The 24,540-nt window shown below is 41.8% G+C and overlaps 1 protein-coding gene across 7 annotated transcripts in view; it reads left to right on the top strand.

Moving 5' to 3' along the window:
- Positions 1-24,540, top strand: part of Mapkap1 (MAPK associated protein 1) — a 224,137-nt gene that overhangs the window by 86,044 nt on the left and 113,553 nt on the right. For all 7 annotated transcript variants that reach the window (XM_050161678.1, XM_050161674.1, XM_050161675.1 and 4 more), the window contains one exon: positions 9,947-10,119. In XM_050161678.1, the coding sequence (XP_050017635.1) occupies positions 9,947-10,119 (173 nt within the window). The remainder of the gene's footprint in view (positions 1-9,946; positions 10,120-24,540) is intronic.

Below are 24,540 nucleotides of genomic sequence, written 5' to 3'. Positions count from 1 at the left end.
AGGCTCTGCTCGTTGACCTAGATTTTCCATATCCAGCTGTTCCTCAATTTGTGTTTTCTTCCTTGCTTCTATTTCAGTTTTCAATTCTTGAACTGTTTCCATTACCTGTTTGATCATTTTTTCTTGGTTTCCCAGGGTCTCATGTACGTATTTACTCATTTCTTCAAACTTTTTGTTATACTTCTCATCCATTTCTATAAGGGTGTTTTTTACATGTTGTTTAAGGGACTCTATTGCTTTCATAAAGTCAGTTTTTTCCACTTCTTCTGTGTTATGGTGTTCAAGTCCTTCTGTTGTAAGATCATTGGGTTCTGGTGTTTTCATGTTGTTTTTCAGATTATTGGGTGAAATTCTGCCTTGGCACCTGCCCATCTCCTCCTATCGATGCTATCTAATCAGTCTTTTAAAATCGGATCAGGTTTCTCTGCTGACCAGAGGCTTCTCTTACAAATTGCCCTCGCTCTGTTTCCTGGCTCCTGCCGGGGGCCACGATCCCTCTCACCCCTCAGAAGGGTCTTCAGGAACAGGACCCGGCTCCCCGTTTGCCAGGTACCTCGCCAACCAAAGGCCTACCTCTTTGATTTAATTGTAGTGGGGCGATCTGCTCTTGGTGTTGCGCGCTGGTCCCTGCCGCCTGCGTCCTCTGCATTGCCCGCCTGCATTGCTCGCTCGTCTGCCCCATCAAAATATTTTAAATAGAGAAGATTTCTCCTTGGAGCAACGACTTCCTTGTTCAAATTTAGGACTATAGATTTACATTTGATCTAATGTTATGGTTTCCCTGTTCTGTCTTGTCCTCTTGAAAGGGCTGCAGGCCAGTGTACTCCACAGTACTGTGTAATTGGGGTGGTTTTGTGTGTTTTGAGTTTTGGTCATGGATGTTTAAAGGGGAGGCTGTAAAGCAGCAGTAGGCTCGTCTAGATGTTATTAGGCTAGAACTAAGATCAGTGGGCAGATTCTACAGGAATATCCAATAGAAAGAAATAGTTTAACCACCAAGACTGTCCCTGGGAGTAAGGCAGAAGGCTAACTTCAGCAGTAGGCAGGGCCACGTCAGTGTAGGTTTACAGGAGAGGCTGTGGGACACTATGTGCTGAGGATGTTTTAAAGGGGGTGCCCAGAAGGTGTCAAAGAGTTTCAAGTCTATGGATGTCAATAAAAACTTTTAGGTCTGTGATTATAAAGCAGGAAAAGATATAACAAACATGGTGGACAATGGGTATTTCATGAGCCTTTACTGTAGATCAGACAGAGAAGTGAGTGCTTCTGTGTGCAATCTTACCAGGCTCTCTCTGAAACCCCATTAGAACTGTTATTATCTATGCTTTTCAAATTGTGTGTGTATATAGTGTATACATTGTGTGTTCTCATACGTGTATGTAGAGGTGAGAGGTTGACTCTGGTTCCTTCCTCTGTTGTTTTTTCATTTTATTTACTTGTTTGTTTGTTTTTTTATTTTCTTGAACCAGGCTCTCTCACTGACCCTGAAGATCATCAATGGCTAGATTAGTTGACCATATTGCACTATGCCACTGGGTCCCAACTTTCTCTTGTTTATTTGGGACAGGGTTTCACTATATAGCTTTAACTGGCCTGGAGCTTGCTTGTGAACCAGACTGGACTTGAACTCACAGAGATCTGTCTGCTTTTGTGTCCTAAGTGCTGAGGTTAAAGCCATGTGCCACTGTGCCTGACCCAATGCCTAGCACCTTACATGGGTTCTGAAGATACAAACTCAGGTCGTCAAGCTTTGTTATGAGGAAATCATGACTCAGAAAGCTTAAGTGGTACAGACTATAGTGGTACTGTGTGCAGGTGTAAGTTACAGCCTGTGCTCTTTGCCAGGGCACTGCACACTGTGCTCCCTCCCAGCTTATGTTATGGTGGCAAAGATCCGAGAGGCACCAGATCAGAACTTGACCTTGTTAAAGAAGGAGTGACAGTTGACGTTCTTGATAATAAAAGCTTAATGGAACCAAGGTTGGTGATTCAGAGGAAATTAATGAGATTTTTTCAATTTTATTTTAAGCTTGTCAGAAAATACAGTGTCCAGTGACAAACTATAGAAATGTTTTTGACAAATTAACTTGACTACAGGTGCCAGATCTGGGAAATGTTAATTTAATAGCCTTTAAGCAGTCCAGATTTATTGAGGGTTAAGATAGCAGTACAACGCCAGCTCTATAGCTCTGAATGGATTTGTCATAGAATTTTATACAAAAATCTATTCATATTCATTGCTTCTATTTTGAATGTAAAAAAAATGAGTTCATTTTCTGAGTCCATGAAATTGTGGTGTTTAGAAGTTTTTCCTCCATTATATAGAACCTCTTTATTTCTCATAATTAGATAATCTGCCTTATGTTGGGTTTTGTTTGAAAATATTACTTCTCTTCAAATGGAAGCCATTAAATATTCCAAGAGAAGTGAGCATTTGCGTATTCCAGATCTCACCTGGCACCTGTAAAACACAGTACCTTTCTGTGTCTGTTGATGAGGTGAAGGAGAAAGGTGTCAATAGAATGGCACAGTCACCATTTTTGAAACAGAATGTTTCCTTTCTAAGGCTACAAGTAACCCTTTTATCAATTTGCATTATTACAATTGTCTGGATACACTGATACATTTATTTCTGCATCAAAATTACATATAATGATCTGCTTGTGCAGTTGTGACTAATTAAATAATGTTGCCTGCTTTTTGTCTTTCTAAAAGCAGAAGCCAAGCTGTCTGTCCTTTCTGTTTCCTTCCCTTGGCAGAGCAATTGAACATTTAGCAACAGTTTGGAGATCTGTTATTCAGTTTATTGTTGGAAAGGTTGTTGTTAAGTAGCCCTCCTAACTGAGCCATGTGTTCTAAAGTCTTAGTTCAGTTGACTTACTTGATGTGGGCAGTTCCTAATTAAAGACGATTTTAAGATGCCATGCAAGTCTTGCAATCCCAGCAGCATGCAGGAAGCACAGGTAGGAAGATCACATGTGTGAGGTCAGCAAGATCTACATAGCAAGTCCATGGCCTGCCAGGGATAAATAGTGAAGCCTTCTTTCAAAAAGTCTGTGTGGCTGGGCAATGGTGGCACACACCTTTAATCCTAGCACTCGGGAGACAGAGGCAGGTGGATCTCTGTGAGTTCGAGACCAGCCTGGTCTACAGAGCTAGTTCCAGGACAGGCTCCAAAGCCACAGAGAAACCCTATCTCGGAAAAAAAAAAAAAGTCTGTGTGCATGGCAGGGGGTAGATGGGAGGCAGGTGGGCATAGGCTTAGAGAGATGGCTCAGCAGTGAAGAACACTGGCTCCTCTCCCAGAGGACCTAGATTTGATTCCAGGGTGGTTCACAATTGTTTGGAGCTCCAGTTTTAGGGGATCCAAAGCCCTCTTCTGGCCACCTCAGGCACCAGCCACACAAACATATATACAGGCAAAACACCCATACACATAAAATAAATACAGGATTTTGTTGTTGTTTTGGGGTTTCTGTTTTTTTTAAGAGTCTATGTTGACCAGGCTGGCCTTGAATTTGCCTGTCTCTGCCTCCTGAACACTGGGATTAAAGGTGTATACCACCATCTAGCTTAACATGAAATTATTTTTTTAAAAAATTATTTGAAACTGAGCCTGTTGTTCTTTATTCTTTCTGCTTTCTCTATTTTGGAAATTATAAAGTATATATCTTGAAATTAATTTTATAAGCAATTGACATATTAAAATGAGTTTGCTGCGGTAAGCAGGAAGTCCCAAGCAGGGACAGCGCAGCATGTCTCCAGGTCTCCTTGTGATGGTGGCAGGCAGGTGGGCAGGTGGGCAGGCGAGAGAGACAGATACATGGATAGGTACGCCATGCAGAGTGAAGTTGGATATTTATTCAGGGAGTTATGGAGGGGGAAGGGAGAAGGGGAGAAGAACGGGGGTGGGGAGAGCAGAAGGGGAGAGAAGAGAGAGACAGAAGTGGGGGAAGGGGAGAAATGGGGAGAGAAGAAGACAAAAAAGAGAGAGCTCAGCCTGGAAGCTGAAGATCAGCCTGCCTCAGTGGATGGGGAGGGAGTGGGCGTGGCTTGTCTCTTAAAGAGATAGAACAATCATTACACGTATAGGTTACATATTTATATATTTAGGGTATATAGTACTTTAGTTAATGAGACACATGGATTGGAAAAGCCAGTTATTAAATTATTAATTATTATTATTAACATATCATTATCAATTGTTATCTAATTATTGATTAGATGACATTCGGTTTCAAAAGAATGAGCCTTTCCAATGTATCATAAGGTAAAAGACTCATCACTTAACCCAATAATTTACACCTGGAATATGTTCATATTTATATCAAAGAATGCCTGAGAGAATGCAGCTTACAATAGTGGGATGTTTATAATGTTCAGCTCTGTAAACTGCAGTGTAATGAAATGTTTTAGATCATTATTCCTCACCTGCTATATGTCAGGTCCTGTGTTATGCGCAGGAGACATTTCAGAGAAGAGAGTGGTTTGGAGTGGCAGAGGCAGTCCATTTACATGGGATAAGAAAGAAGAGGAAGGTGTGAGGAGTGTGTGCAGCTCAGCAAGCTAACCCTGAACCTCTGCCATACTTCAGGCCCAAGGCACACACAGCAGTTGTTCCCTTTCTGTAATTCACTCTTGAGCTGGTAAAGAAGGCAGAGGTGGATACAGCAAACAGTAAAATGTAAGGTCCTGACAACCGGATTACTAGGAAGCAGAGGAGAGGCAGTTATTTTGGACTTCCCCTTCTTGGAAGAGACATTTGAGATGAAGGACAGAGGAAAGCTTTCATTCCTTGGTCAGTGATTGTGTGTGGATGTTATATGTATGAGAGAGTCTATTGAGAAAGCGGAGGTTTTGAGAGGTGTCAAAGATTAGCTGAGAGTCAGAGCAGATCTTCAAACCTCGATCCAATTCTACTCTACTCTGAACTGTTGCTGTGTGTTGTAGCAGTGAGGCACTGGGTCTGGTTGACCAGGCTATTAGGTGTACCGAGTCAGTGGAGAGCTATAGTGTGTTTCTGACCGGCGTGAGCTGTGGTTTGAGAAAAGAGTTCTCATTGTTGGCAGAAAGGAGGTAGGGCTGTGGAAGGTGGGCTTCTGAGGTAAGACATTTGGAATGCTGCTGTTCTGGTGTGGCCGAGAGATGGTGCAGCTTTCATCTGGGCCAGTGCCGTGAGCACAGAAGAGCAAGGTTTGAGAAACATTTTGGGGTCAGTGGTGTAGAAGATAGGGCAAGAAAGAGTTGCAGCAGTTCCTAGTCTGTGTGAGCCAGTCACCCACTAGGTACAAAAAGCCTTGTGAGTGTGCAGACGACAGAAGAGCTCATGGCGGAGAACCCTGTCTGAATGAGAAGTCCCAGAAACATTTTCAGAGCCCTCAGTTGGGAGGCTTGAGTTCTGGACTTCTGTCGCTCTGTGTGGGTTGCCCTTGTGTGGAGGAAGTACTCTTCTGTTGCCTCAGATCTGCACCTGAGGCTCTGCCTTCTTTCCCCTGCTTAGGGCTGTTCTGGAGAGCTTGGATCAGCTTCACATTTGTTGGCTATTAGTCATTATTTAAAAAAGCAAAACACCAAGATTAAGTTGATTAAGTTACATATTGAGAACTTACTTATGTGCATTTGCTTGGGCCACAGTGTGCCCTCAGGACAATTTCAGGGAGTCCATTCCATTCTTTTACTGGGTGGGTCCCAGATCATCGGGTTTGGCAGCAAGTGTCTTTACCTGCTGAAGCATCTCACCAGCTGGATTCATCTTTTTTATCTTTCTTTAATAAAAATTATTTAACTCTGGGCCTTGCCTATGCTAGTAGGTAGAAGAGCTACTGTGGTGTTATAGTCCTAGCCCACATAGTATGTTCCTAGTAAATATTTACTTAATGCCTTATCATGGGCTGCATTTCCAACATGGAACTTTGTTCTCTTACCTTATGCCCTTAAGCCTTGAATGGTAGTTACTCTTGCTGTCTTTATCTCCTTTTTTGTTGTTGTTGTTTGTTAATATGGTATTTTGTTTCTAATTTTAATCTTATTATTATTTAATCCCTATAGAATATACAAAGCAAAAACTTAAAATCACTCATAGAATCACCATGTCTTGGAACCTCTGCCCCACCCCTATTGTGCTGACTGTAAACATGACCGTGGCTTCTCTCGGGACTCTGAGGGAGCACGGCTGTTTCCTAAGATGCCTCTACCAACCCGTCCCAGGGTGACTGCCTCTGGGCTCTCTTGGCAGCCTGCCTTTTCCTTCTTAGAGTGCTCATGACTGTGTGCAGCCAGGAGATTGCTGAAGGGCTGCTCAGCACTTTGTTTATTAGACTTGATATTCAGGTCCCAGCATGTGTTACAGTGGCTGTTTGTTGAATGCCCGAGAGAGGAGAAAGGTACAGCTGAACCTTTTCCCATGAAGCCCTCTCTTGTGCTCTAATTATGGCTTCATCTCCCCAGTCCTGTAGTGGGGATTGCATAAATTGCTGTGTGACATGATCTTTGTTTATTGCTAGTTGCTTTTTAATAGTTGGATGTTAGGCCTCTGGAATATTGCTTTCTTGATGTGTGATGAATACTTTTAATCCTTTGGTCACCTTATTTTTTATAAGTTAATTACTTTCTATTATGTTGATAGATTGTTTTATGTTTTAGATGATTTTCTCTAAATCTTGCCACACAGGGACTCTTAGTTGAGCTCACTGCCACCACCTGGAGCTTTTTCAAAAGAGCTTTCTCATTAAAATAAGATAATTTCAAGATTTGTACAAGGGTGGAATTAGAAGATTAAAATGATGAAGCGCTTCATTCATTTGCTAGGCATCTCTGTGCTTATTGTTATTTCATATGAAATAAACAGGGTTAACAGCTAACCTAATAACTGTCCTGCAGTTTGGAGCAGAGGGGGGGGGTCTCAGTCCCTGTCTGTCCTAGAGTAGCCCTTCAGATCTAGACCCTTCTTTGGGAGGCTGCTCAGGTGGAGCTTTTGTTGTGTTTATGAGGACAAAGGGAAAGGAAAGGTGAGCTGCTGAGAATGGGGGTTAGTGGCACTTGGACTGACTGACTAAGGGGCGAAAGGAGTTGATATTCAGAATAGTGACTTTGGAGTTACGATGGCTCAGGTTGAACCGTGGTTCTTTGAGCAGAACACTGTATCCTCAGAAGCCTTAGTTTTCTTTGCTGGAATATAAGGGTATTGGTAGAACCTTCTCTTAGAATTAGGTTAAAAATTAAATGAAATAGAGCCAGAGCAATAAACAAATCTGATTTTACTAGAATAGTCAGTATTCTTTCTAGAGCTCGTGGCTATCACTCTGGACCCCATGTGATTGTGAAATCAAAATGGATCTGAAATCGAAAGCCTCTAGCAAGCTGCTCTGCACATAGGAAGCATGCTGCAGTTTATGAAGCAGATTCATGTTGTCATCCCCAGTGGGTTTTCACATCTTGAGAAGTCAGTCCAGCGACCCCTCAGCTGTAGTTCTGCAGAAAGATAAGGGATACGTGAGGATAAAAAGTAGACTGGCAAGACGACTCAGTGAGTAAAAGGAAGAAACAGTAAAAGCAATAGACTGGATCTAATAAGAAAGGTGGTGTGTGTGTGTGTGTGTGTGTGTGTGTGTGTGTGTGTGTGTGTGTGTCTGTCTGTCTGTCTGTCTGTCTGTCTGTCTATGTCAGGGGGATTTATTTGAGTGGTTTATAGGCTGTGTTTAGGATAGTTCAACTGTGGCTTTTTCCTGGTGGGAAAGCCAAGAACCCAGAATTTGTTTGGTCCATGAGACTGTTGTCTCAGCAGTGCCAGTCTGCTGCTTGAGCCTGGAGGATTCCTGAGGAGCTGCTTGTTTTCAGTCGACTTCAGAGTCTGCTCAGCAACAGAGGGGTAGACTTGCCTGTAGGAATGAGATGTGTGTTCAGATACACATCCCAGGAGTGTGTTCAGACCAAGGTAGCTAAACCATGATGGGCAGGCAAGGGTGTTGGCATTGGGTGATGATGGAGAGGTATGTGGGTACCAGATCTATCAGACAGTACTGTGAGAGTTTGGACTTTATTCATTGTCATTCACTCACTAGAAAAATTCAAAGAAGGTTGTAATGTGGTTGGCTTTTAGTGTCAGGTCCCTCCCTCATACTGCACATCAAAACCAGGATGTACTTATAGTCAGAAGCACTCTACTGGTGTGCATGCACTCAGGGAATTGTGTGTACGTGTGTTTGTTTGTGCACACCATGGCTATTTAGCTACTTCTCTGTGGCTGTGACTTGCACCATGTATTTATTGACCACTTGTATATTTTCTCCAGTGAAATGTCTGCTCAAATCCTTTGCCAGTATCTTAATTGGATTATCTTTTATATTGCCTTGTGGGAGTCCTCAGCCTGTTTGAGATGGTAGGCCCTTACCAAATAAATGGATTGCAGTTCTTCCTTCCCCTTCTGTAGTTCACCTTTTTATGTTCTTGACAGTATTCTTGGGGGAACACATTTTAAGATTTTTGATAAACTGATTGATTTTTTTTGTTGTTGTTGCTTATACTTTGTGTCATTTAAAGAAATTAGTGCCTGATTCAAAGTCAAGAACACTTATTCTACTATAAGTTTTATATATTTACCTCTTACGTTTGGATCTTTATATATGCCATGAGGTAGGATTGCAAATTCATCCTTTTGCATGTTTCTCTTTGGTCATCCCACTGCTGTTTGCTAAACAGACCATTCTTCTCCACTGAAGCTCAGTTTTGCAGTAGTTGTCCTAGAGCTTCCTAGGAAGACAGTAGAAAGAAAGAAGTAGCTGTTTCATGCTGAGACCACTTGCTGCAATGAGGAGGCTGCTGTTGTAACCTGGGGTAGGAGACAATTGGGGCCAGTGAAGTGCACCAATATAAACTTAAATGTCTGTGCTCTTTTCTCCTTGTGACATGTTTGTCAGTCAGTACGATTGTGAGCCAAGAAGACGGAGCTCTAGTCTCCGGTGAGGAAAGGGGATGACTCTAGGCCGTGTAGCACAGAGCTGGAGAGGAAGCTATAGTTGTGTGGGTTGGAAGTAAATGGAACAAAATTTTTTTTTCAAGAAAAGAGGAAATAATAGTTTGGAAGTGTTAGTGGGGAAAGCACTACCTACATGGCCACCTGAGCTTGAGGATTTGGGGATCTTGGAAAAGAAGACTGAAGAGCAGGTTGTGGGGGAATGTGCTTGTAACTGCAGCCAAAGCGTATGGATCATGAGTTTGACGCCACTGTGGGCAGTAGGGCAACTTGGGAGGTACAGAGAGAATTATGGAGAGGGAGAACACGGAGAGAAGCTAAGCAGTCCTGTTCTGAGAGAATGGCAGAGGAGGCATGCCCTCCCCAGACAGTTTTTGCTTGAGTCATAGAAGTAAAAGAATGTTTTAAAAGGCAGCTTTGATTTGTTGCTGACTATTGCGAGTGCCCTAGAGAGCCAAAAGGAGCATGCAGAGAGAGGAGGGCTGAGTATGTGGAAAGAATCGGGAGTGCATAGAGTCATGTGGGTTGAGCAGTAAGTGAAGATCAAGGACCCTTGAACTTGTGTGGCACTTAAGTAAGCAGGTGCACTGGCCAATGGTGTTAGTATCCTATGTCTCAGGCACATAGACAGGCTCTTGTCCCAGTGTGAGTGCCTCCTCTTCAGCCTCTTCAGGAGAGACATGATTATTACCAGGGAACCAATGCCAGGCTCTGTTAGTGTCTTCTCCAGGGGCAGAGACTTGATAACAAACCAGTCTGTTCAAGTACCAGCTCTGCTCACACTAACACTTGTTCCTCTAGGAGAGTACATTCACCTTCCTGCATATAGACTTTGTCCACCCTAGAGTAGGTCTATGCAGAAAGGGTAGGAAATGGCTGTGCTGACCCAGACCAGCAGAGTTGTGCTAGGACCCACAGTGCCTGCAAGACCACAGCTGTGTGCTTTACTCTCTCATGCATGTGCTCCCTCCACAGGGTCATGTGGGTACAACTGCAACTAAGAAGATCGACGTCTACCTCCCCCTGCATTCAAGCCAGGACAGACTGCTACCAATGACCGTGGTGACAATGGCCAGCGCTAGGGTGCAAGACCTCATCGGGCTCATCTGTTGGCAGTATACGAGCGAAGGACGGGAGCCAAAGCTCAAGTAATCCTTTCTCTTCTTGCCCACTCTAGTTCCCAGTGGTCTCCTAGCCATCAAATCTGCACTCTTGGGCATATCAGTCTCTCTAGACACTAGCCAGAGAACCAGATTTTAACACTCTTGTAGCTCAGAGTTCTCCCCAGGTCTTGGGCCTCAGAGTCTGCTTAAAAATAAACTTGCAAGTTTCCAGATATGGACACAAGGAAATGAATTTATGTGGATGAGAGTAGCATGAAAGGTAATGAGGGTAGACCCGTGTCTGAGCACTTGCCATGAGCTGTCACTTAGCAGGCCACTTCATTCCTGGTATCCTGTTTGTTCTTCCAGCCATGAAGGTGAGTATACTGATCCTCTCTGTCTGTGAAGGAAGGACTCAGGCTCAGGTACTTGCTGAAGGTCACCTCACAGGAGATGGCAATCAGGGTATTGTGTGATCCTGCCTGCCATGTGTGAACCGTCTGAACCTCAGCTTTCTTCAACAGCCATGATTTGCCTCTTTCCCATCACTGAGCTCTCTTTTTCATTTAGCGGTTAATATTAAAGATCCTTGCTTGAAGGTGGGCCTTCCATGCCTGCACAGTTAGCTGCTTTGACAGTTGCTTTAGCTGCATTGGCCCTGCTTCCGTCCTTTCTTGATAGGCATCCTCTTCTAGTTCACCGTCTTCCCAGGAGTAGGGTATGGGATACAGCAAAATACAGTGGGAAATTTCTCCTCCCTGCCCATGTTTAGCTGAGTTATCTAGTCAGCTTTAGTTTAGTTAGGGCTAGGGACATTAAATTTGAACATGAATTTTTTTTCTTCTAGCTCTTCTTTCATTGTTTTCTTCCTTTGTGAAATGTAGTCCATCCTCAAACTCAGGACCTTCCTGACGCAGCCTCCTAAGTGCTGGGATTATAGATGTGCACCACTATACCTAGTTGCTTTTAAGCTCTTTCTGATGTTGCCCTCCATTTCCCTGAGTAAATTTGGGTGTAAAGATCATCTTCATTGCTTTGGTGTCAATAGAGAGCCATTCCAGCTGAGATACTCACTAGCTTAGACAAAGGGTTCAGCTGCTGTTCTTTGGAAGGTACTGAGATCTTTCTCAGTATGAAGTAGAAATGAGCAACAAGAAAGGGAGCAATACTTGATTTAAAACCCTGGAGCTGCTGTCTAGTGTTGCCACTGAAGCTGACAGACATGAGTCAGCTGGCCTAGGGTTATATGGCAACTGAATAACAGACAGGAGCTGAATGAAACTCCATTTTATAGCAATAGAAACTAAACTCAGGCTAAATAGCTTCCTTAACCACACAGTAAGGGGCAGGATTGGTATTTTTAACCCAGTGGTCTCTACCAGTGCCCAGTTCTTCCCTATCACACTTACTGTAGTGGAACTGTGTGGCAGATCTGGAAGTACAGGAGAGACTAGCTTCTACCGTGAGGGGCTTTGCCCAGGGTAAATGCACAATCCATAGAGAATGGCATGTCAGAACAGAAGGTTTGAGAAGAGCCAGCTGTGTTTCAGAGTTAACATGGGGTTCAACTGCCTTGATCCTGGGACAACAAAGGTGAAACATGAAGGAGCAGCAGGAAAGGTTATGTCAAAAAAGCTAAGAAGAGAGGCACAGATATGTGGTTCTGCTCGACTCGCGTGCAGAGCAGAGTACTGACATATTTGTACTAGATGCCAGAGGCTGGAAGTTTAGTGTATTGTCTTGGGAATACAGGTCAACCCATAGCACTACTTCTTTGCTAGTTGATGACTTGTTATATTTTCCCTGTGTGAATTAGTGACATGATTATAATAAAAATTGGAATGTTCTTCAAAAGGTGAACCATTAAATACCATGCTGCATCTGTCCAGCGTAACACTGCTCAGAGATTTAAAAAAAAAAAAAAAGGAACTAGCCATTGCTACAACTACATGAATAGGTCTAAGTCACTTTGGAAAGGTTGTAGGTTGTGTCTCATGTGATTTCATTATATAACATATTAAAAGTGACACAGACACAGAGACAGAGAACACATAAATGGTTTCAGAGACAAAGACAGTATTTGGGAGGAAGATGTATGAGAATACCTCTCTGTTCTGTTCTGTTCCCAGTGAAGGTTACATACACATGCACACACACACACACACACACACACACACACACACACACACACACATAAGCTGCAGAAACTAAGTAAGATTTGTTACCAGTGTTGTGCCAGTGTCAGTTTCCTTGGTCTGGACTACAATGACATGAGCTGTCACCTCCAGAGAAGACTGAAGGACTCCCATGTGATCAGTTTTTCCCTATTTTGACTTTATAATCATTTAAAATGTAAGCTTTAAGAACAGTACTTTTTAAAAAGTACAACAGCAACAAAAATCTACTTTCTGCACACCAGGCAACAGTTAAATGTTAAGTGATGCTGGAAGGTATCATGATTATAGGAGAAACACAACTGCAAGATTGCAGAGAGACGGTACCAGTCCCCATACAGGACACATGGTATACTCACACACTTCTACATATGCCCAAGTGAATATACAAGACAGAAAACAACTTTCAGTGTCATTTCTTAGGAGCTGTCCACCTTGTCATTTTGAAACTGTCTCTCATTCACCTGGAATTCACCTATTACTCTAGGCTGATTGGCCAATAAGCCCCAGGATCCTTGTTTGGATCTATCTAGAGCTAGGATTTGATGTGTGAGCTGCTGTAGCTAGCTTTTTCCTGGGTGCAAGAGGGTAGACAGAAGGACCCCAGGGTCTTGCTGGCTTGTCAGCCTAGCCAGTTGAGTGCGAGGTCTCATTGAGTAAAGATTTGTAGAGGAAGACACCAGATGTTGATCTTCACAGGTCGCATACACGTCACATATAGCACATACACATCCATAAATAAATGCCACTAAAAGCAGAAAAATGTCTGCAGCTTTCTAAGCTGTTTTATTAAAGCTGTTAATTATACAGAACACTAGACCTAAAACCCTCCATTTTTTAGCTTCTTCCTCCTTCATCATCCCTCCCGTCACTGGTTCAATAGCACAGAACAACACACTGAATTATCCACATCGATGCAACATGCTCAAATAGGAGAACTAAAATGTCTGTTTGTCTCACCACAAGTTAAAAGAAGATAAAAGAAAAACCTTTAAAATTCAAAATTGTAAAATCCATGGTCTAGACTGCCATTCCTGAACACCTTTTCCTGCCATACATATTTAGAGAATTGAAATTGTAAAATATTCATAATGAAAATTTTTTCATTTTTATAAATATATATTTCATTTGGTAATCTAGAATGATTTAGCTTCCTTATTTTTTCATAATTGTGAAAAGAGGCTTTTACTTTTTTATTTTTAAAGAAAAGATGACAAACTAAAAGAATTTTTAAAAAGAAACTTGAAAGGAAGGTTCAAATAGGTGATCAGCTTAGGTTATGTGTAGCATGGGACCCTACTAGAGTGATCTCGTGTTACTTTGTCAACTTCTGTAATTAGCATGGCTTTCAATGGTGCGTTCCTCCACGTACCCATCACATGGTCAGCTCAGAACTCCCCCGTCAGTGCCGAGTTAAGCCTGCCTTTGAGGTTTTTGCAAGTTGTCTTTGACACCAGATTCCTTAGTCCTGTTTAGTGTAAGCCAGTCTGAGTCTGCAAAGTAAATCTCTGAAATCCCTGCCTGTCGGGCATTGTGGGGAGGATTTTCTTTTCAGCCTGTTAGTGTTGATGCACTGGAATAGATCCTTATTTGGTCTTTCCCCAGTGGGCTGGACTGTGGAAGAGCACTTCATTCACTGGGGCCAAATTGCTAGGTGCATGTAAGAGCTTTTCTCCAATTTTGGTTTGATTGTTAAGAAAACCGTTTCTATAAGAATACTGTTCACCTAGTTGCCCCTGTGCTGTGAAAACTGCAGCAGCTGACCAGCCCCAGGGAAGGAATGGAGGTTTCTTGGCATCCTTGATTCTTACTTGTGTTTGTAATTTGTAAGATCTAATTGTGGTATTTAGCTTGGTTTTCTTTCTGGTTATTTGATATACTGATTCTGAGAAAAAACAGTGGGAAGGCACTGACTGAAACAGCTTCAGTCTTCCTACATGGCTAGATTGAGCAATTTAGACTGCATTTTTCATATTTATTGAATTTTTGTTCAGAAAATATGGCTTATAAAGTTTTGTTTAGATTTGGGCAGGTTACTATAATTTCTTTGTAGATAGTTTGTGATTCTTGAAGGGGAAAATCCCTCTGGCTTATAGATCTCAGTATATACTTACTACAGCAACACATTTGATCATTTACTGATGCCTTGGTCTAAGGTCTACAACAGAATAACATTATACTGTTTTCCCTCTCTCAAGTTTCCACTGAAGAGTATCTCTTCCTTCTGATATTTTGACCATCACATAGAAAGCTATTGTACGTGTTTGCATGCAGGTTTGTATTCATGGGAGTTTTCATCTCATTTGACTAAGTACTTGGAGCACAATTCCTGAATTGAGTGGTCAGGTAAGCCTGTGTTGTAAGACCATCAGCTGTCTTTCAGAAGGCTTCTGGCATTTGGTATTTCCACCAGTGAATGGTGAGAATTTTGTTGTTTTACCTTCTCTCAGCATTCAGTGCAGTTGGGATTTGGACATTATTCTTATAGGTGTGCAGTGGTCAGGTTGTGTGCTGACTTGCAATCCTCTAATGGATGTTGCTGAGCATTTTATATTTTATACCTGTTGCTGTTTGGCTGTTTGAGTGAGCTGTTAGGATTTTTTGTTCATTTTGAAATTAAGTTGTTTTCCTATTGTTGAGTTTTAAGAATTCTTTGTGTTTTTAGATACAATTCCTTTGTCAGATGCTTTGTGAAGACTTTCCTCCCAGTGTATGTTTGTAGTATCTTCTACAGAGCAGGGGTTTTCAATGTTAGTGGACGTCAGTTTACCCGTTCTTTCTTTCACAGATCTGCTGGTGGTGGTCTTTCCATTTTTTTTAAATTTTTATGCTTGGGTGTGTGCATGTGTATGTGTGTTGTGAAGTATATGTCACAACATTCATGTAGATGTCAGAGGACAACCACATGGATCAAACACAGGTCCTCAGGTTTGGTGAGCACCTTTACTTGCCAAGCCATCTTTCTGGTCCCGGAGTTGTATCTAAAAGGTTCTCATTATAGCCAGGTCACCTAAATTTTCCTTCTACACTTCCTTATAGAAGTTGTATGATTGTGTGCTTTTTGTTTATTTAGATTGGTAAACCTGGATTAGGATGCCTCAGTGGTAGAGCGCTTCCCTAACATGTGCAAGGAGTAGGGTCATGGGTTCTATTCTCAGTGCTACAGGAAGGTGACAGAGAAAAGAATATGCTTTGGATTCAACCTGGAGGGGAGGTTTAGGTTTGGATGCCTGGTTTATATGTTGATAGCTTGTTGCTCCAGCACAGTTTTTGAAATGACTGTTCTTCTCCATTAAACTGCCTTTTCCCTGTACTGAAGATCAGCTAACTATTTCTGACCTGTAAGTTCTGCTAAAACATTCCTTAATTTATCTTTCTCCATTAGAGCCAAGAATGGAGCAGTATCTTTTGAATAACATCCATTTGTGCAAGAAAAAGAAAACTCAGTGACATTCACCCTGTCAGAAGCCTGAGATATATACCAGCTCTTCACACATAGCTACATTTACTCTACTTTATAGATAATTGAGGGATTTTCACTTGTAATTTTTACTATTCCCATTTTTTATGCATAGACGTTGATCATATATCATGACTCTTATGTACACTAGAGCACCTCCCTTCCTTTTTCGGTGGTCCCTTAGACACTCATCATTTTTCTAGTCTCTTATCTACTGTGATGTTTATCAGGCTTCTGATAGGTGAGCTCCTAAAAGCCTGAAGAGCCTGCTGTAGTCCTGGAGCAGTGCACCTTTGGAGATCACTGCCATGCCCAGCAGTGGGAGTGTCGGGCTGCAGCCACAGTGTTCAGAAGTAAAAAGTCAGCTGAAATCACGGGGCATGTTGGTCAGTTCAAATTTTCTGATAGTCGCATTTTTAAAATTAGCAAAAGATAAGCTTAAATTTTATAATAATTTTATTTCAGCATGCAGGGGTGGGGATATAGAGGTGTGACTCAGTTGGGAGCTTGTTTGCTTAACATGCAGGGAGCTCTGAGTTCCATCTCTAGCACTTCATAAAATGAGGCATGATAGCAAATGCCTGTGATCCCAGCCCTTGGGAGGTAGAAATGGGAGGATCAAGAGTTCAGAGTCATTCTTGATGACTTAGGGAGCTGCAGACTAGTGTAAGCTACATGAGACCCTGTCTTTAAAAAAAAAAAATCTGTCAACATCATAAAAACTTTTATACACAAAATACACACTTCTAGATCTTGTTGTGGTTGTGAATCTTTAATATCTGATGTTTATTTGCAGTTTTAAAGTAGACTTAACTCAGACATGCCATTTGAGAAATACATGGTAGCCACTTGCAACTTATAAAAGGACAGTGCCAAATATACCAGGCTGTGGTCTAGCCAAGTGGTGCAGACCACCATCCTAAGGTCTATTTGCTTCACTCCACTCAGTGTTAGCCATCTTCAGCTCTTGAGGAGAGTTGCTGGTTTTATATAGTCAAGAGTTTATTTCATTAAGCATCAGACATCATCATTTTTCATAGATGCTTAGAAACATATTAACATCTTTGTCTGTTCTCTTTATCAGAGTGTAGTATAGCAGTTAAAAGTGTAGAGTACAGAGCCGTAAACTTGGTTTTAAATCTGATGTTACTGGAGCAGGGTGTTTAGAATGTGCTACATAGATTCCAAGCAGTATAGTGTTCTTGTGTGTAAAATGTGGTACACACTATAACAGTTGTAAAAAAAATGAGAAAATCCATGGTAAACATGTTTCTGTTGCTATTACATCCCATTACTATAGCCAGCTACAGCTACAGATTTCTAGCAGTCATTCAACACAGCAGTATGATTTAGCACTCTCTTACTGCAAGTGATTGTACCATGGTGTGATACTTTGGTATCTCATAAATGAGTCACAGTATTTAGGCAGGTTGGACTTTCCTTGATGTTTCCAGCTAGCTTTGCTATTGGGTGTCCTTGGTTTATTCTTTATCTGTCTCTTCTCACACCAAGTGCACATTTCCATCTACTCTCCTCCCCTTTCTAGGTCACCACTTCCACTTTATGTTGGTAGAGTCGTCTTCAAGAACCATTTGCCTAAATATATTATTAGCTTAAGTAGCCCTTCCCCTTTTGCACTTCAGTGCATGTTAAAGCTTCCCATTTTTAACTGGCAACAATATTTTATGTTTTCCTACTCTTCTCTAGTCAGATACGCCTTTCTGCCTTTTTTTTTGGATATCCTGCCTAATCTCCAGAGCCCTGTGCATCACCTGTGCATCTTTACTCCTCACTTTTGGCAGCCACTGACATTCCTTCAGCAAATATTTTTAGAGTTCTTTGCCCTAGATGTTAAGGAAGGATAAAATGAAGAACAAGAGAAATGCTATCACTTTACTCAAAAATTTACAGTGTGTTGGGTAGAAGAAATTATCAAGTGTAATAGCACTTGGTATCTGGCTCATTTCCCTTATCATTTGTATTCATCCATGCATTTCAGCAACATTCACTGAGTGTTTTTCTTACATTTCAGGCATTCTGTTGCTGTACAAGTGCTAAGTGCAATAGACATTGTCTCTCTTTCATTATTTCAGTAGTCTCATAAAGGAAGTAGACAACTTAAAAACATTTTTCAGGTAATGAACCTGAGTGCTTTGAAGGAAGGACACCATTTATGACTACCTAGCCTGAAGTCAGAGAAACTCCCTGGGAATGGGCAACAGAAGCCCTTAGGTTGAGAGAGACCCTGGAGATGGAATAGTGTGGCAGCAGACCTAAAGCAGAAAGAAGCAGTGGGCTAGTGGAAGAGATGGGAATGTTCACATCTGGACAGGTGCTTCAAGCCTACCTTGCAAGGGAGGCCTTTTCCAGGTGTCTGATAGGGCAAGCCTCTGCCTGTCACAGATTTGTTTTGGTTTTGGTTTTTTGTTTGTTTTGCATTTTGGAGACAAGATTTCTCTGTGTAAATGCTCTGGCTGTCCTGGAACTAGCTCTTGTAGACCAGGCTGATGGTGACTTCACAGAAATCCGTCTGCCTCTGCCTCCTGAGTGCTGGAATCAAAGATGTGCACAACCCCCCCCCCACACACACAACTTCTGTCACAGGTTTTTACTCACCAGGAACGACCAGGAAGGTCTCAACCTCAGTATGTTTTGTTTCATTTATTGTTTTTATTTTAGTTTTATAAAATTATTGTTTGAAACTATAATATAATGGCTTCATTTCCCTCTTCCCTTTTCTTCTTTGTTTTGTTTTTCGAGACAGTAGCTCTGACTTTCCTGGAACTCACACTGTAGACCAGGCTGGCCTCCAATTCATGGAGATCCACCTGCTTCTGCCTTCTGAGTGCTGGGATTAAAGGTGTGTGTCACCACCACCTGGCCCCTTTACTCCTTCTAAACCCTCCCTTAGACCACCACCACCCCTCCCCTGTTGAAATAAGAGCGGCGGGGCTGCATCCCCAGCACCCCGGCCGCCTGCTAGCTCATGCCCGAAATAACAACACACAAACTGTATTCATTTAAAGACTGCTTGGCCCATTTCTATCTAGCCTCTTCTAGGCTAATTCTCACATATTAATTTAGCCCATTTCTAATAATGTGTGTAAGCACCCCAAGGTGCGCTTACCGGGAAGATTCTAGCCTATGTCCATCCTGGGTCGAAGCTTCATCACGTGTGTCTCTGAGAGCAGAGCTATCTCGCATCTGTCTGAGGATTCTTACCTCACTTCCTCTTCCTCCTGTTTACTCCTCCCACCTATGTTTTAACCTATCAGGGCAAGCAGTTTCTTTAATTAACCAATGAAATCAACAGATTGATATATGACACTCCCACATCACTCCCCACTTTCTTTCTTTCAAATTTATGGCCTCTTTTCTTAAACCATTGTGTGTTCATGTGTTCTTAAACACATAAGTTCAACCTACTCAGTCTGTATAATGTTACTTGTATATTAATTTTTAGGGAAGACTATTTGGTTTTAGATAACCACTTGGTGTGATCTTCCCTGGGCACTGTATTTCTTCTGTTCTCAGCATTTGTTAGATGCCTGTAGTTCTTTGTGTAGGGTTGGGGTCTGATCCCTCCTCCCATCTAGTTCGTCATGTCTTTGGTGTTGTTCTTGTTCAGCTCATGTTTAGGCAGTCGTGGAGACTTTATGAGTCTAGCTTCTGACATTCTGACACTGTTACAGCAAATCCCTGTTCCTCTGGCTCTTACGGCCTTTCTTCCCCCTCTTCAGCAGTGATCCCCAAGCCTTAGTTGCAGGAGTGGTAGATATATCCCTTGGGACTGGATGGCACAAGTTTGCATTTAGATTAGTTGTGGTTTTCTGCAATGGTTTCTGTCTGTTGGAAAGAGAAATTTCCTTGATCAGGGGTGAAGACTACATTTATGTGTGGGAATTGGACAAATATCTACAGTGTAGTTAAGAATTATGATGGTTGTGTAAAGTGGAGGGAGGGAGCATTGTCAGCCCAGGTAAGAAAATTTCACGTAAACTATACATATATCTTTATCTAGTAACTTAAGTGTAGTGTAGTTATTTTTAGGCAGACAGTTAGTATGATTCCTTATGACTTTTCCAGACATCTTGACTGTTACTTTACCCTCTCCCTTCCTTCTGTATTTATATTTTTTCCTCTCCCTAATTAGAGTCCCCCCCACTATTTTTCCCATTTTATTGTTTTAATTTTAATTTTATGTGTATGGGTATATTATCTGCATGTATGTCAGTTTATCACTTACATGCTTCGAGCCCACTGAGGTCAGAAAATAGCATAGAATCTCCTGATACTAGAGTTTCAGACAGTTATGAGCTGCCACGTAGGTGCTGGAGCTAGGACCCAAGTCCCTTGGAAGAGCAGCCAGTGCTCTTAACCGCTGAGCCAACTTTCTAGCTCCCATGTCCTAATTTAAATGATAGATAGAGAGCTATTGCAGACATTGTAGCTGCTGAATGGAAGAAAAAGCAAGCTTATAGTTTGCAGGCTGCCAGGGTTGCCCACTGCTATGTGTGTCCCAGTGTGTGCTAAAGCACTCTTAGTTGGTTGTCTTATTTCTTGTGGGAGCATTGGAAGTCATAAATAATGTTTTCATTAGAGAGAAACTGAGGATTGGGAATTAAATAATTTCCCAAGTTCCCATATGTTTTATTAAATGGCATAGATGGAGAAGGATGCAGATCCTAAGTCAAGATTTGAACTGGAGCTGCTTGTTTCTCTTGCTCTTAACTGTTCTGTACAAACAAATAAAGCTGCTGCTACTTCTGCTCAACCTGTTCTTCTTCCTTCTTCTTGTTTGTTTTTCAAGACAGGGTTTCACTGTAGCTTTGGAACCTGTCCTGCAATTTACTCTGTAGACCAGACTTGCCTCACACTCACAGAGATCCATCCACCTACCTCTGTCACCCCAGTGCTGGGATTAAAGGCGTGTGCCTCCACCTTCGGCTGTGAGGCTCTTCTTACAAACAGCCTCATGAATAGATGCCGTAGCCATACTCATAGCAGAGACTTTCCCATCCCTTCCTGCCTATCTGCCTTTGCTCAAACATTGCATACTGCTGATGCCACCCAGACCCTATGTTGGACACTGGGGTACAAGTAATCATGATCTGTGGTCTCAAGGTTCAGGCTTATGGTTTAAAAAGATACCAAATTATACATGCTCACTGAGACTTTGAGAACAGAGATCCAGAGAGTTCTAGGGACATGAGAATAAGCCTTTGATTTCTGTCTGGAGCCCTGTGTTGCTCTGGAGTAGGAGGAAGTCAGAGAAGCATTGCCAGTGAAAATGAGGCTTGAGTTAAATCTTAGTGACCTGACCATCTAAGAGCATGGCACCTCCAGGCTGTTAGTCCACACCATAGTCAAACAGATGTGCCATCTGGTGAGGCTGTGACTAAGCCCTAGGTGTGTGTCCAGTAGTAGAGGGTGTGAAGGAGCAGCTTGGATAGCAGCAGAGCACAGCGGAAGGGGTTGTAGAAGGTGGATTCATTTGTCTTTATTCTAAAGGCAGGGAAAGGTGACAATGCCATATTTATATTCTGAAATGTCCTTTTGGTTATAGGATTGAAAGAATGTCTACAGGAAGTGTTTATAAAAGGTTGTGGAGTTTGTGAAAGTCAGAATCCTGACAATTCTATAAATTTGTTTGGAAGACTGTGTAATTCAGATTAATACAGAGGACTTTCCAGAAATGACAGAATTAGCATGTAAAAATGTTAAGACAATTATTGTAAACTTGTTCAGGACAGCAGAGCTCTGTACAGGACCATGATGAAAATGGAATAAGGTATGAAAACAAGAAGGTGCTTGGGTTTGAAGATGGTGACAGGAGCTCCCCAAAGAGGGCAGATAGTAGCTACAAAGGCCTATATTCCAGTTAGCAGCCAGCAGGTATTTTCTCTCTAAAACTGCTGTCCTGGAGAACTTAGAGCCATTCCTGAGGGAGGTTGCTATGCTTTGAATTTTGGGTACTTATCAGTTTTTACCATTTGTTTTATGTAGGTTCTGGGGAAATTGAAATGTGGACAGTCTTAATTTTTTCCCTCTGACTTCAGAGATCAAGCTCTGAGTGACAACCTTCTCAGTATGCTCCCACCTTTTCCCTTACTAGTGCCAAGCAGACTCTTTTTTTGTTTGTTTGTTTGTTTGTTTTGTTTTGTTTTGTTTTGTTTTTCGAGACAGGGTTTCTCTGTGACTTTGGAGCCTGTCCTGGAACTAGCTCTGTAGACCAGGGTGGTCTCGAACTCACAGAGATCCACCTGCCTCTGCCTCCCGAGTGCTGGGATTAAAGGGGTGCGCCACCACCGCCCCGGCCCCCAGCAGACTCTTAATATTGATCGCCATCACAGTAAACACCAGAGCTCTGGTATTGAGAGTTCTGGACGTGTCAGACTAATGTGTTCTTTTCTTTTTCATTAAAAGCAAAACAGAACCATAAGCTTTTTTTTTTTTTTTTTTGCCCATGGTCATCACACTTCAAAGGATTCTTTCTCCTGTATTTCCAAAAGATGGGTACATTTTTATGAATATGTAAATTGAACATACCAGATAAAATCTGGAAAAATCTGTGATATGTCCTGCAATGCTTCTAAAGTTTTTAATGTATGAATTAAATGTTACCAATATGTAGGTTACAGGCTTCTATCACTTCATAAAAGCCACACCAGAAATTGAATATTCGTTATCTCATTGAAATACATTTTCCAAGTGAAAAAAGTTTACATCAGTTGTTGATATATAAATAAGTGAAACCAAGTTGCTATATTACTGAAAGTTTGGTTCCATGTCTCTATCCCTTCTGCCCATGGCTCTCTCTGACCACAGGATCCATTTTACTCCTGTTCAGTGTTCAAACTCTCATCTTCTCACAGTGTGGTTGTCCCTCCTCCCAGGTCATTACAACTGATCCTCTCGTTTCCCTTTTCCTGCTTGCTATTCTTGATTAGTGTGTTTGTTCTTGGGTACCAGTCAGACAGGACCTCAGGGTTTATCTGCCCCAGGCTCTCTGTGCTTCATTGTAATCAGAAGATGAAGACTTATTGAAGAAATCTTGGTGAAATGAGAATCCTTTTTCATGCTAGATACTTTGTAATACATACAGTCATTTAATCTTTATAAGACCTTTGTGCAGCAAATAGGATTATTTCCTATGTAATTCTAGAGTTTCATAGTACACTGGGCACTTCGAATCCGTGACCGTGCTGAGAAATAAATTACCCCAGGGTAGTGGAAGACTGGGAGTTCAAGGGTAAGGAAGCTAGCCTGTCTCAGAGTTTTCCCTAACTCTAACACTGAAAGCAGCAATTAATAAATCGTACCTCCTGAAACAGAAACTTCTCTAAAGCAAAGGACATGGTCGATAAGACAAAATGGCAGCTGACAGAATAGGAAAAGATCTTCACCAACCTCACATTGGACAGAGGACTGATCTCCAATAAATGCAAAGAACTCAAGAAACTTTACATCAAAAGAATAAGTAATCCAATAAAGAAAATGGGGTACAGACCTAAACTGTCAACAGATAAATCTCAATTGACTAAAAGACACCTAAGGAAATGCTCAACATCCTTAGCCATCAGAGAAATGCAAATCAAAACAACTCTGAGATTCTATCATGCATCTGTCAAAATGGCCAAGATCAAAAACACTGATGATAGCTTATGCTGGAGAGGATGTGGGGTAAGGGGACCACTCCTTTCTATCTAGCCTTCAACTCCAAAAACCTCAGGAAAGTGCATTGTAAGCAACTTCCAAAACTCTAGAGTTAACAGAGACATCTCGCTGCCTGGGCAGTTACCCAAAGTTCTGTAACATTGGGGCATTGATCTTCAGCCTACAGGCCCATAGTATCTGGCAGACTGTAGTGATTAGGCAAGCAGACCTGCTTTTCGTCCTGCCCGGCTCCCGCAAGGCTAGCTTTACAACCAAAATAATACCGGAAACTGTATTCTTTTAAACACTGCTTGGCCCATTATATCTAGCCTCTTCTTGGCTAACTCTTACATACTCGTTTAACCCATATCTAGTAATTTGTGTAGCACCACGAGGTGGTGGCTTACTGGGAAAGATTCAGCATGTCTGACCTGGCAGCTGGCTCCATGGTGTCTGCTTCACTGCCTTCTTTCTCCCATTATTCTGTTCTGTCTACTTTGTCTATCTAAGCTGCTGTCCTATCAAAAGCCAAGGCAGTTTCTTTATTAACCAATGAAAGTAACACATAGACAAATAACTGTCCTCCATCAGCCGACTTTTCCATAAAGCAGGAAATTTGAAAGACAGTTTCACCTATATTGACAGTTTGTTAGTCACTTTCTTTTGTGTCCTGCAGAATGTCAGGCACACTCTTTCATGAAGGAGGAACCCTAAAGGACTGTCTCACCTTCTTTTTGGCAAGTTCACCAGTCATTTTTCTTTGGGCCCTGCATGTCCAGTTTATATGGTATACTGTCAAGCAGTCCAGGCAAAAGCAGTTTCTTGCCCAAATGGCTAGCAAATTTCATAAGGAGCCTCTTTGATGCCCATCATCCTCTTGAAATAGATTGGTACTGCCAGAAGCAGACATGTCTCACATGTCTTTAAGTTCTTAAAACATTTTAAATACCAAATTCTGTAGGTCTTTAAAGTGGTGAAGATTATCTGTCTTAATTGAAATATATCTAGAAAACCTAACTAACATGACTAAAGGATGGATTAATAGATGACTATCTAATAATCTATATTTCTTAATTATATATTACATTTTTTATGGATTTTTATTGAGCTCTACATTTTTCTCTGTTCCCCTCCCTGCTTCTCCCCTCCCCCCTTCAACTCTTCCCCAAGGTCCCC

This window comes from Alexandromys fortis, unplaced genomic scaffold (genome assembly GCF_014885135.2).
Source record: "Alexandromys fortis isolate MF-2015 unplaced genomic scaffold, M_Fortis_MF-2015_v1.1 scaffold_74, whole genome shotgun sequence".
In the NCBI taxonomy this organism is placed as follows: domain Eukaryota; kingdom Metazoa; phylum Chordata; class Mammalia; order Rodentia; family Cricetidae; genus Alexandromys; species Alexandromys fortis.
This window is presented reverse-complemented; position numbering and strand designations above follow the sequence as displayed.